At 43.9% G+C, this 14163-nt stretch overlaps 1 protein-coding gene across 1 annotated transcript in view; it reads right to left on the bottom strand.

The window, feature by feature from the left end:
- Window positions 1-10544, bottom strand: part of LOC311373711 (cytoplasmic dynein 1 intermediate chain 1-like) — a gene marked incomplete at both ends in the record, with an annotated part of 22511 nt that extends 11967 nt beyond the window's left edge. The window contains 7 exons of the mRNA XM_084490336.1: window positions 4023-4138; window positions 4724-4783; window positions 6058-6099; window positions 6281-6307; window positions 7476-7614; window positions 9933-10047; window positions 10425-10544. Of these exons, the coding sequence (XP_084346462.1) occupies window positions 4023-4138; window positions 4724-4783; window positions 6058-6099; window positions 6281-6307; window positions 7476-7614; window positions 9933-10047; window positions 10425-10544 (619 nt within the window). The remainder of the gene's footprint in view (window positions 1-4022; window positions 4139-4723; window positions 4784-6057; window positions 6100-6280; window positions 6308-7475; window positions 7615-9932; window positions 10048-10424) is intronic.
- Between the last annotated feature and the right edge of the window lie 3619 nt (window positions 10545-14163).

Genomic DNA, 14163 nt, shown 5'->3' with positions numbered 1-14163 from the left:
TGTGTGTGTGCGGCATAAACTAGACCAAACAGTTGATGTTGAAGAAAAAACAATTATAATCAATTTTCAATTTGATTCAATAACAAATTATACGTGTACACACACAATACCCCGACACACACACACACACACACACACACAAACACAAAACACACGAAAAAACACACAAGCACACACGCCCCAGCCACACACCCGAGAAAGCGGGCCAGTGTGAGAACTAGCGGTGTCAACGGTTCACCGAAAGGGCGACCCATGAGAGAATCTCTGAGTCACCAGTAAGTTAAAGTGATTAAAGACATCACGGTGGGGACTAGAGTCCTTTCACAGACGCACCGCAAGCTCTGGTATAGGTCATGTAGCAACGCAACAATACACATTGTAACGTCATTCGTAACGGATGGAAACGATGGAGGTGAACTGATCTGGGGTGAGGGTTTTCACGTTATCAGTGGGAACGAGAGATAGGGGCGAGTCGTGGTCAGTCATTAGGGACTTTGTGTTTGAGTAAGGCGCAATTATGTGAAAACCTTCCTTGTGTGTGGCGTGACTCATCTCAAGGATATGGAAATTGTATGATTGCTGTATGTATATTTTTGCTGGTGCTCTGCTTCGCATGGGGTTCAGCGGTATGATGTCTACTGTCATGGGATACGTCTCCGCTGCGCATGCACACACACACACACACACACACAAACACAGACACACACACAAGAATACATACATATGGACACACACACACACACACACACACTCTCCCAAGAATTCTGCGGGCCTCTGCAGACATCTGATCGCCTCTTTTTTTCAATGTTTTTTTCCCCATACGCTAAACTCTCTCACACACCGACCGCCTGGCCGCTTATACATCCTTCTTTATCCCGCCTCGACTCTGTTCCCACAAACGTCCATTTCTAGAACATAATGCAGAAACCACCCCGGAGGCTAATCACACACACACACACACACACACACACACACACACACACACACACACACACACACATACACACACCCACAGTTCTCCAGTGGCTCCTGAGGGCCCCAATAAGACCCCAGAGGAGAAGGACGAATGAAAAGACAGGGAAGAAAATAAGACTAGAAGAAAAACATGGAATGTTGAATGTGATGAGGAGGACGGGGGGGACGGGGACTGGGGGGGGGGGGGGGTTAAAAATTAGGAAAAAAGACGTTTATTATATGTTTAATATTCAATCGCATAAAACCTTATTTTAAGATAAGTCAACGCTATTTTCTGATTTAAAAAAAACGATAGCGATCTTGCACAAACAAAAATAAAGAAATACAAATGTATTTGAGACATGCCTAAATTAGTTCACGGGGGCATCGGGGCCACAACCTGCTGGTGTCTCACACACACATAAAAGCTCCAGTCACATGGTAGTGATTGACAGATTGTTATCCTTTGACCCAGCCATTGCAAGCTGCTTCTTCAAGCCTGAAAACTGAAACATTTTCTATGTGTGTGTGTGTGTGTGTGTGTGTGTGTGTGTGTGTGTGTGTGTGTGTGTGTGTGTGTGTGTCTGCTAATTAACATGAGGAACCCCCAGACCTGGCCTGAACAAACACAACACACAGCTCAGACAGGTGCTCCAATCAACATCTGAAGAAACACACACCCATACGCGCATATGCACGCACACACACACACACACACACACACACACACACACACACACACACACACACACACACAGTCGCACAGTGCAGGAATAGAAAGTTCTCCAGAGGTCAAGGTCACCTCCCAAAAGACCTCCAAAAGACTGCTCTGGCTCACAGATGTTTTATAGCACACACACACACACACACACACACATACACACACACACACACACACACACAGACAGACACACACACACACACACACACACACACACACACACACACTTCAGACTGTAGGATGTGCTTATCAACAAAGAGGGAAGAAAAATATATTTCTATGTGAGGAGTGTGTGCGTCTCTGTGTTTGTGTGTGTGTGTGCGTGTGTGTGTGTGTGTGTGTGTGTGTGTGTGTGTGTGTGTGTGTGTGTGTGTGTGTGTACGTGTGGGCGTGCACGTGTGTTTGTATGTGAGCATGCTTGTGCAAGCAGCCATATCCATGTTATTCTGCAGACAGAAATGCATACCAAAAGTATATAGAGGTGCCCATTGTCATTTGTCCAATCACTGACGAAACAACTTTCATGGACTATAGTGGTGGTCGTCAGCAGGGTGATTTGCCAGAATGCTGCGCTAACCCTAACCATGCGTACCGCTTTGAGAATCACATGGTTTAGCATTTGCATATCTGCTTGATTGAACCTTAACCTCAAATCTGAGGACCTCTTTTGAGGGCAAATGGAAATGTTGGCGTTCATCATTGGCAGAAATTAAGGACATGGGATCTCTCAATCTTCCCTGCACAAGTTTTCTTCTCGCAACGCACAATGAAACAATATATGTAGGAGCAAAGGGGTTAAGGAAAGGCAGAGCCTGGCATCGACACCACTTGGAGTATGGGTTCAATTCCCACTGAATGATGATGATGCACTATTCACAGTATTGTACGACACTTATTTTAAGGCTGGGCCATGTGAGATCCTATCCGGGACTAGCGGGCATTGGAAGGGGGGTTGGCAGGGCATGGAGGAGAGGGAAGGGGAGGAGTGGAGTCCATACCAGACTATGTATGATAATGACAGGAAACAGGAAGCAAAGTCCCCTACCGCAGCCCACCACCCCGACCCACTGCCTTGCGGCTGCCAGCTGGTCTGGGTCAGCGGAAGGGATGGAGAACGCTGGTGCAGGGAGAAGACCTCTGTTTACTGTACTGTGTGTGTGTGTGTGTGTGTGTGTGTGTGTGTGTGTGTGTGTGTGTGTGTGTGTGTGTGTGTGTGTGTGTGTGTGCATTCATGTTTGTCTGTGTGTGTTTGTGTGTGTACATTCAGTGCATGAAAATGTAGGTTGGTGAGGCCATTTGTGGATATGTTTACAGGTGCTCCCTTGTATGTAGTGATGGGATGTGGCTGGTCGGGCACTATGCATGTACATCCTTAGTCTCATTCTAACACACACACACACACACACACACACGCACGCACACACACACACACACACACCAAACGACTCACACACACTCACGGTATTATCTTAAATAGCATGTGGTTCCGTTTATTGGAACAACGGTACGTTTCCAGTAAGTGTCACCCGTCCATGCAGGGCCTCCGCCCCCGTGGCAACCCCCCTACCCCTACCCCTACCCCTACCCCTACCCCCACCCCCACCCCCACCCCCCGAGCAAGGCCGATGGTAAACTGAAGCCCGTCTCCTTGGATCCCCCACTGCCCCCCCGCCCCTCCCACAGCCAACGCCACCGCCTCACCTCTCAGCATATGGATGCATTTAGTCAGGAGAGCGATCAAGCACACACACACACACACACACACACACACACACACACATATGATTCCCCTCTTTTTTGGCCAAACCCCTCCCCCCCCTGTTGTAGCGTTTGTAGCCCACCCCCGTGCAGAAGGCCATAATAGAATTAGACTCGCTCTAAACTAATCTTTCAAATGTGGTGATACTTTTACTACCGAGTAATATGCGTTAAATCGAGTTTTAAATGTGTTTGGCTTAAGAACTGGAACTCCCAGTGCGCCCAGCGTTGTGTAGCTGGACTAATCAAGTCCTGCAAAGAAAGGATTTGAACTCTGCAGCTGGAAACGACATTAGCATCAGGAACGGAACTGAACGGGTGTACCGTTAAGCAAAGATAACACACTGGATTTTAGACACCCCATCAAACCTGATTTTATGATGTGGAGTCTTGAATCTTTTCTTCCTTTTTCATTCATTCTTTCATTCTCCATCTCTCATTTACACACACACACACACACACACACACACACACACACAGACCAATACTTTCGTATTGTGTTAAACATGTAGTACCATGTGTGAATGCACACACAACACCCACAGAATTATGTAAACACACACACACACACATTCTCTCTCTCTCTCACCTTCGGAGAGGTGAGCGGTGAGGGGGGTCTGGGTCTCCTTGCAGTAGGAGACCATCTCTTTGGGGAGGAAGTCCACCTGGATGATCTTGGATGGCCCCAGCCGCTGCATTCGACGCCTGTGGAACAGAGACAGGATGTTGTCATGGTGATGCATGTGTGTGTGAGTGTGTGTGTGTCTGTGAATGTGCGGTTATTTTTTTCGTGTGTTAGAACATTGGCTGCCTATTTTGAGTCACAGCCATTCATAGAAAACGATTGAATTGTAATTTAATTTGAATCCAGTTACATTGAATTGGTGTAATTTAAGTCATGTCATTAAGCACCTGCTTCCCTACAGGTTGTGGACATTAGGGATTGAACCCAATACATTTGTGTTTGAGCCACGACACTCTCCTGCCATATACTAAAGCCAAGAGCCTCTGAAGACTGAATTTAGACAGCCAGATGTGATGATTTATGAGCTGCAATATGCAATTTTTCACTATGATATAAATACCTGCACTTTAAATGATTCAAAGAGAGCTCATGTGAGTCGCCGGCTCATATTCTTTCAAATGAATATCTATCAATAATCTTCTCAATGAGGATACCATTCACTCTGTTCTTTGAGCACCGCACCTACTGACGATAACCAGGGGCTCTGTGATTTGTTTTCCTTGGAAGACAAGAGAGGAGACGTGGAAACTAAGACCGAGCCTCACCCGAGTTCAGAGTCTGACTGCAGCTGCAGCACAGAGGGGTCTGTGTCCCACTGCAGTGTCCTGGTGTCACCAGCAGGGGGAGCCAACAGAGAGGGAGAGCATATGACACAGACCGGGTTATTTTATATAGGCACACCTTTGCAACTGACAGAATCGTCCAATGCATGCAAACAATTCAGTAAGTGGTTAATATGGTTGTGTACATTATGCTGTTTGAGGCTGAGGCTGCAATCTAAAATATCCCACATAAAATGCTTCTACTTTCTCATGTAATAGATTCATAAACATCCAGGAAGGCAATTATCATCTATATAACATCATTATTGACAGCAATTAAAAAAGCAGACTTAGCCTAGATCTTTAATTTTTTTTTTTCCTCAACACAAAATATGATTTATTATGGTTATTTAATGCAATGTGGGAAAAATAGGACAGTGATGTTGAGGATGTATTTCGTTCACATCCAGAACAGGATGATACATTGCATTGAGGATCCATGTATTGAGGAAGCTATGCCAGCTACATCTGGCTGAATCCCAACATATGCACTAATTTAACCGTTTACAGGAAGCTGCAGAAGGCTGCTCATCATACATACATTTGCCATGCAGAAATATTTAAGGGTCATACTTATTAGTTGATTAAAGGTATATATGGGATTAAATTCAATTTAGAGTCATCTAATTTGAAAATGTCTTTGTAAAAGCAATTTTACATTTTCAATATAAACACATTACGCATTCATTAATTGTAATGTTTTTAGTATAATTATCTGCATTTGCAACCCTATACTCCAAAGTGTATTGTGTGTGTACATTCTCTAGGCAAGCAAGCGATGCCCAGGCCTGTTGTGGCCAAGCCCCTGGCGGGGGCAGGGAGGTCCCTTCTGCTCCTTTGATGGGGGATAGCAGCTTTTAGAAGCAGTCAACATGCCTGTTATGACTCCACTGTCACACTGTGCCAAAGCACTACTTTATCCTGACAGTTGTCTTTTTTTACCAAAACGCCACCGGTACTTTAGGATGCTGAGTCTGTCAGACTGCCCCTCCCCCCAACCCCCCAACCCCCCCCCACCGTGGACAGAAGCGGTAAAACCGACTTGGACGACAGTGCAGAAGAATCATGCAAGCGTTAAGCGTTGTATAAAGGACATCAGTGGGGCTGTGGGTGTTAAGGGATCGCACGGAACACAGGGCTTCAGACAGGTGGGCCGGGGAGAAGCGGGGCGTTAAGGTGAGCTGACCACGCAGCGGAGAGGTCCTGGGTGGTCGGGCGTTCAGCGTTGAGGGGGTGACACCTCAGCTTTTGGGGGGGATTGAGGTGGAAGATCTTACCTGTCGCTCAGCACTTGAGACTTGTTTCTAGAGAACCCTGACCTAAGAGGGGACATATACAAACAGCACAACACATATCACACACACCCCCACACATACAGACGTACGCACACATACGAGCACAGAGGGGGCCCCAGGGGGAGAGCTCGCATCGGCATGCCACACTCTGGAGGAGGGATTTGGGGATTTAATAAATGAATTCCAGGCATTGTAACTAACTCACCAATTTGTAAAATCCAATTGGTACAAGCTAAAAAATGTAAGAAAGGAATCCATATTCTTCCATTATCAGTCCCTCCCCCGTGTGTTGTGTGGGCCGTACCGGAACTAAAGACACTCGATGGATCCACCACAACGTTGGGGCTTCACTCATACATGGACCTCAACAGTGAGTAGCAACCTGAGCGAACTGGTGAGACATGGATGACCAACTTCAGCTGTGATGTACTGAATTATTTATGTGATATACCGATAAATAAATATAGGCCTAGCATTGGATGGAGTCACCGAACCAACGAAGTATTTAATCCCAAGTAACTGAGTTAGATAAATGTCATGAAAGAGTAGGTGTATTTCAAGGTTTTTTGATTTTTTGTATTACTTTGTAAGCTGCTGACCAGACAGCATCAATAAACTGTCTTTCTGGGATTAATTCAATGGGTTGTCTGTGGTCATGAAAACATTACGTATATGTTGTGACAATTGACCTAATAGCAACAATTTTAAAAAGAAAAAAAACAGCAGACACCACAACATCAAGTACACTGACACACTCTGATCCTTACCTATATCTGTTGCTCCCGGTGACAGACAAAAAGAAAACATATACAGTATAATCACATAAAACGGTTTCCAATGTGGCCGCAAACTTCATGAAAATGTAACAACAACCGTCAGATGGCGTGAAGCACCTTACAAGTTTAGTGGTGACCTCTTATACAACATCCAAGGTAAAGGATGAGGAACTATGACCATATATTATGTTTTTTTATACGAGGATAGCTACCTTCTTAACTTGGTTGACAACTCAAGGTAAAAAGGACTGATTGACTTTGTGAAGTGAAGCGTTAAAATCACATGTAACTCAACATTTGCTCAGTTAGGAATAAATATATGAAGCATGGGAAAACTAAATACATTTCTGAAGATTCCCATTTAGAGTTAAAACTGACATTGTGAGTGCATTTTAAAGTAAGCTAGAGGTTAAAACAAACTTTCTCCCGATAAGGGATAGTACATACTGGAAAATGTCAAGAATACAGAGGAAAATAAGATAAACAATTACGAGGTGTATTAATCTTTCTCACCACCACAAACGATATCCAATTGAATTACTAATTATTCTTAAACAGGGACGCCACTCAGATCCAACCCCTAGGCGGCGCTAACGTGCCGCTGAGGAAACCACCCAGCCTCACCTGCCAGCCGGCCCGCCCTCGGCAGAGTCCTGGCTCCCGGCCTCGCTGGGCGTGCTCACTGATTTGGAGGGGGACACGGGGGTCGGGACTAAATAATGAAAATAACATGTGTCCAGCATTAAAGGCTGCAGCGGATGGACTGGTCACCCCAAGCAGAGGGAGAGGGGGGCGGGTGCCATTAAAATAACACAACATAAGAAAGGGGAGATGTGTTAAAATATAGGTAGAAAAGCGCAATGGTGGATGGGGGAAAAAAAAGAAAGGACAAAAGGTTTAAAACAAATGAAAGAAGGGGGAAAGAGCATCAAATTGTTTTTTTTTTCTAGTTTTTTTTTTTTTGGTCATGGTCATTATTATTTTTGCTCTGTTTGCTTCTTTCAAAAGGATAGTTTTCAAAGTGTTTTCATTATGCATATTAAAACTGCATTGGGTACATCCGTGACCTAATATTAGGTTTAATTGTTGTTTCAATGTGGACCACTACAGAACACTGCTGAGCCTTTCCCAGGGGCTGCTGGGAGTGCCGGGGATCCTGGGAATTGGAGGCAAAAGAGGAAGATCCTGAATCTGTCGGTTAGTTTAGCACAGTAGCGTGTATTCGTTTTGCTTTTCATATCTGGGGACACCATTATAGATTTCCGTCAACGTGAGGAAACAAATGTTGAGGAATGCAAAATTAAAGATGAAATAAGAATAAAATAAACACATCAAATGATATGAAGGATATTAACTTAGATGATTCAATTGCCAATGGACAATGTGCACAACATTTTAGGTTGTGCAACCCATTGTTGCTTGATAATACTTACGGTATACATAATAAATAAAGGCAGAGGTGGAATTTCCAGGTTTAGAAGTAAAACAAAACAAAAATAGTATTTTGATTTACATTTAGCATTTATCTGATACATTTATCAGACACATTTATCCAAATTGAGTCTGACTTTACCATTTGGATTTGCTAGTTATCAATCCACAACTAATGTACGACTGATAACAATTTGTTGGGAGGGGGGCAGCAAAAACATTGCATACTCTTAAACCAGGAATTGTCCATCACTGATAAAAGTAAAATAAACCCAGGGTCAAAATATATGTTTGAAATGAGAAGTGGAAAATCAAATCATACACAGAAAGGATAAAAAATGCAGATGATTTGAGCCATTTTATACTTTTTGGCATGCAAACATAACTTCAGTATATTCATATCATTTTCAGTAAATTGGGTACATGTTTTATACGAATAAATATATAATAACACCAAATGTACTCAATAATCTTGGTATGCCACTTATACATACAATGCACAGCACAAAATGTGTAAAATCTCCTAAACAATGGGAATATAACTATATATACTATACTATATATACTGTAGGCCAAACAAGAATCTACAACCGCTTACACTGGGGGTATTATATAGTGGTATTGCGTATCAGGCCCAGCAGGCTATAAATAGGGTTTAGTTGTGGAGAATATAAATCCATAAAAGCCATCTTGATCTTATTTCTTAAACCAAAGCTTACGATAGAGCTCATTTGGTTTACAGAGGTTGAATGATACGCGACACAGGTACTGACAAACTGAGAGAATATGCTCATCAGAAACAGCTATGGGGGAATGCAAACACCTTTTTCTAACACACACATGTACACAATAATGGTATTACACAGACATAAAACTTAAAACACGTATTACGGAATGCTCTAAACACTTACAATGGTGTTACATACACTTATAATGGAGTATATAACACTGGTTTTACGATGGTATCTTCTTGTACCCAGGGAGCATCTCTGCTCCACAGTGTTTACTATTGGGACCCAGCGTTGAGACTAGGTGAGGGTTATGTCTGCACGATTACGTCAAAAATAATCATTGGGATTATTTTGCACGATATTCTGATTGCAATTATTCATTGGAATTAATGGATTATCAATTAAATTCATATTCTGTGGGACCTGCTGTATATAAAAAACTCACAAAACAATAATAAAGCAACTGCTGAGTTGGGACGATTTGTCATTTGATTTGAATGTAAGACTGTACACAATCAGATGTACTTAAATATAATATATTAAATGTGTTTAAATATATCTTTTTATATATATATATATATATATATATATATTAACATTAACAGCAACATTTCATGATTAGCTAATTAGAGTTGCCAGTTTCGATTAGTATGTATTTAATTGTGCAACCGTAAGGGCGGTGTGGTGAGGAGAGGCCTGGGGGTGTGGTGGGGAGTGGGCTGGGGGTAGGCTGAGGACTGGTCTGGGGGTAGGCTGAGGAGTGTTCTGGGGGTAGGGTGAGGAGCAGTCTGGGGGTAGGCTGAGGACCGGTCTGGGGGTAGGCAGAGGAGTGTTCTGGGGGTAGGGTGAGGACCGGTCTGGGGGTAGGGTGAGGAGCGGTCTGGGGGTAGGCTGGGGAGCGGTCTGGGGGGGTGTTTACCTAGTGGGGGCTCCGGGGAGATGCCGATGCTCTGTAGCAGGGCCTCCGTCTCCCGCCGCTTACGGTCCAGGTCTGAGTCCTGCGGCGCAGCCTCCGCCTTCTGCTGGTTTTCTGACTGTACGGTACAAGCACACATTGTCAGCTTCTCCATGAACACACACACCCACACATGCACGCACACCACACCCATATGCACAATGGTGCATGCTCACATACACACGTTCCTGCGCGCACACACACACACACACACACTGTATGACACACACAAACTGACTCTCATCTCCACACAACAGCATAAGCTCATCTACGTGCGTTGATGTGCATGTGAACATGTGTATCTGTGTGTAGAATGAACGCTCACCCGAAGCTGTGCTGCGGCCTGACAAGAGTAAGCACACACACACACACACACACACACACACACCAGGAGGTTACACCAGGCTATATTGGGGATGGTGAGGTGGCTGGGTCGACTTGTGGGTGTTTACACACTTTTCCACTCACCTCTTTCTTCTTCCTCTCCTCCTCTTTCCTCTTCTTCTCCTCTCTGATCTGGGCTAGGCGCTGCTTCTTGCGCTCCAGCTCTGCTTTGAGGTCGCTCTTGTCCGCCATGGTTTTCCACTGGGCCAGGAAATTAGGTCACTACAAAAAAGACATAATGCTTGTCTAATGTCATTGACAAGACCTGCCTTAACACTAGGTGACCATGTCTAAACACCAGGCACAGTCCAATAGCATGGCATTCCTAATCATTAACCATGAGAATGTGTCTGACGTGCCTGAGGATGTGTTTTCTGCTTTCCGATGTGCAACATGTGCAACGTATTCACAAATGATGGTATAATGAGTCCGAGCAAATGACCCAATGTACATTTGTCCGTTTCCGTTATTAAAATCAGCTGTCAGATTATTCCAAATCCAGCCTCTTTAGATCAATGGCCAGACACAACTTCGGGTCTAGGAATAGACCAGACTCGTGGCAGACACAGTAAAAGTACAAGTTGATACGTGCGTTGACGTGGGTGACGCACTTAAAATCTGAAAATAAAGATAGTTGCACATAAATGCAACGCTTGGCATTAATACTGCCCTACTGTTGCCTTGAGGCGACAAGGCAAGAAAAGTATTCTTAGCTAAACCCCATAATCACCTAAATTATACAGGCTAAACGTCGAATAGCAACATTTAAAGGCGTGCCTGCGTTTCAACCCAGAACAAGAAAGGCATTAGCCTAGTGTAAATATAATCACTGAACAGACAATAACGCCTTTACAACAAGCTAACGTTGTATGGCCGAGTACCTTGTGCGCTCTTACAGATAATGATGTGTCACCGGCGGCCAAAAGATGCTGTCTCACTGTCTCACTGCTGCCCTGCGACCATTCACCACGCCGTCAGCTGACCGACATCGGTTGAAGATCAGCCGAAGCACTGAATGAATCCTCGGCTGGAACCGTTTTTCCTGAATAGGCTAATGAGACATGTTTGGCTTAAGGATTTTGTCACTTGCAGTGTCAAAATAAAACAGGTGCATAGCAAGGCGCATCCAAAAGAGGGCAGGGTGGTGATGGGGAGGAGACGGAGAGAGGAGACAGACTGGCGGCGTCCCGTGTCTAGGAAACGCTGCCCCCTGGTGGTCGTGTGAGGGTGCAGCTGTTACCCGCGCTGACAACAATAATGTAGGCTATCTAATTCAAAATAACGGAAATTTGTTTATTTATTTTATTTATTATTGGGATTGTTTAAAAATGCTCCTACTTCTTTGACGTGGTTTTATGGCCCCAATTGACCTGATTGACCAGCAGCAGTTACGTAAACATCATAAACCCCGCCCACAAAATCCAGTTTATCTCTCGCCTCATTGGTTGAATTTAGTGGCCATCTCATCACTTTTTCTGTCAACAAAATTGCTGCACATAAGTCAAGTTGTTTGCTCGAAAAATGAAATTGATTCCAAGTTCAAGGATGGTACACAGAGGATCAAACGCGGAGGATCATTAGGGGTGTCCTTAATTTAATAATGTCGCTATAACGAAAGCCGCTGAATGCATAACGCGTAACTGAATTCTGCCTGGTCCGTTTACGTCTGCAAGGCTGGAGCTCGCAAGAAAGGGCACTGTGTCCCCATTGACATTAATAACAGGACGTGATTCAACCTTGGGGAAATATGAAGTTTGCACAATATCTGTTGAAAAACAGCCGGATGGTCGGGATACCAAAACAAGTGGAACGATTCGCCAAGTTCTCCCCTTCGCCTTTGTCTATGAAGCAATTCATTGACTTTGGTAAGTGTTGAGACTATGCGTGAGCTGTTCTGCAAATGCAATGTCAAGTCTTTGGGTAGGTTAAACTACGAGATGAATACAGTGCAGTATTATGAATAAAAACAGCAATGTGAGGCAGCAATGCACCTCGAATAGGCACTCGTCAAATTCTATACATAACGGGTTAAATCCAGAATGTCACTGCTCTGTCTGGAACACACAGCTGAACACACAGCTGAACACAGTCGTTTGGACGGATTTTAGACTGGACAGCATAGCATGAGATCATAATAGTCTATATCTCCTCAGTAGGCCACCATGCATGCAGTTCTGCCGGTATGACACTCGGTAACCGTTCTCCTCAGGCGTACACAAGCGCGACCCAATGAAACTTGTTCTACATGTGTTTATTTTTGCTGATGTGTTTTGTGCATGTGCCATCTGACTGTAGGGTCGACCGATGCCTGTGAGAAAACCTCCTTTGTGTTCCTGCGCCAAGAACTTCCGGTCAGATTAGCCAATATCATGAAGGAGATTGACTTCCTACCCGACAAGCTCCTTGGTACTCCCTCCCTTCGGCTCCTCACCAGCTGGTAGGCCCCCCACCTGCTGCATGGCCCAGAACAGACAGACAGTCTGTTCACCTTCCACTCTTGTGTAATAACTATTAACAACAACAACAACAAACTGGGGCATTCACTCTCTCACCCTTATATCTTCCTTTCAAGGTAGAATATTGTGAGGTAATAATTTCACAGATAACATATGTGGGCCTATTATGTTCTCACAGTAGATTAACATAAATAATCCACTGTGCCTAACCGTTTTCTTTGAAATGGGTGATTTGAATAAAAATGAAATGCTCATTAGTTAACTGTTAGGCGTTGATGCATGGCGAATGGAGTCTCCCTCTTCCTTTCTGGGTGGGGACTGGTTAGTGATTAATCTATTATATCATATACCTTATTAAACCACGCGATAACCTTTGGACCAGATATTTGTAGTGCTAACATAACATCAGTTCTGACTAGTTTCTGGTTCTACACATAGCGCGGTCAACACAACATCATATAAAGTTGTATGGGTCTGAGAAAAGTCAGACCCTATAGGCGTGGCTTCTTTCCCATTTCACCCATGCCACCCATGCCAATAGAGACTGAAGATTTACCTGGGAAAATCTGACCCTGTACGCATGGCTTATTTACCATTCCCCCTATATCAATATAGACTGAATTTCTACCTGGATTCGGCAGATGCTTTATGAACCACCTTCAGAGGGCATGTCGGTTTACCTTGTATCTCTGAATCACCCACGTGGACCTAGCCCTGAAACCATGATACCAGAGGATAACAAGTTATGCTTCCTCTTAGTGAGCAAGTCATGTTTACACACACTAAACAAGCCCTTTGGCTTGGATTATTTATTTATTAGCATTTATAATCCTTTAGTGATTCTTATTTAGTCTCCAAAAAGCAATGTTTAGCAGTAGACTCGCCTGGGCAAAAAAGCAAATGATTCTTCTTTATTTCTCAGACATCGGGTATGTTATGTGTATAATAAGTGAGGGTGCAGTCATATAATGTATACTCCACTCTCCCTTATCAGAAAAGGACCTGACAGACCAGGGACAACTTCTGTTTAAAGTAGATACAAACACACGTCTTTCATGCTAGGTTAGGTTCTCCATGGCTCTTAATAACTGTCTCTAATGCAAATTGTGTGGTTGCCATTGAGAATGATTGTTTTCATAAAGATGTAACAGATTGATAATAAAACTGTCTGACTTTTAAAATGGCGTCACAATAATATGGGCAAAGCCACAGTGGCTACCTCCATATTGTGATATAAAACAGTAGATGGTTTGAACACAGGGCCAATGCCACTGCACCCTGGGGCGTCATCCTCCTAACCAATCAAGGCCCAATAGGCCCAGTGGTCCTATTCGGTAGTCCCTCATGGATTCCAT

This window comes from Micromesistius poutassou (genome assembly GCF_964030765.1).
Source record: "Micromesistius poutassou genome assembly, contig: SCAFFOLD_3920, whole genome shotgun sequence".
Lineage (NCBI taxonomy): Eukaryota > Metazoa > Chordata > Actinopteri > Gadiformes > Gadidae > Micromesistius > Micromesistius poutassou.
Note: the sequence above shows the minus strand (reverse complement) of the source record. Positions and strands in the feature narration are given on the sequence as shown.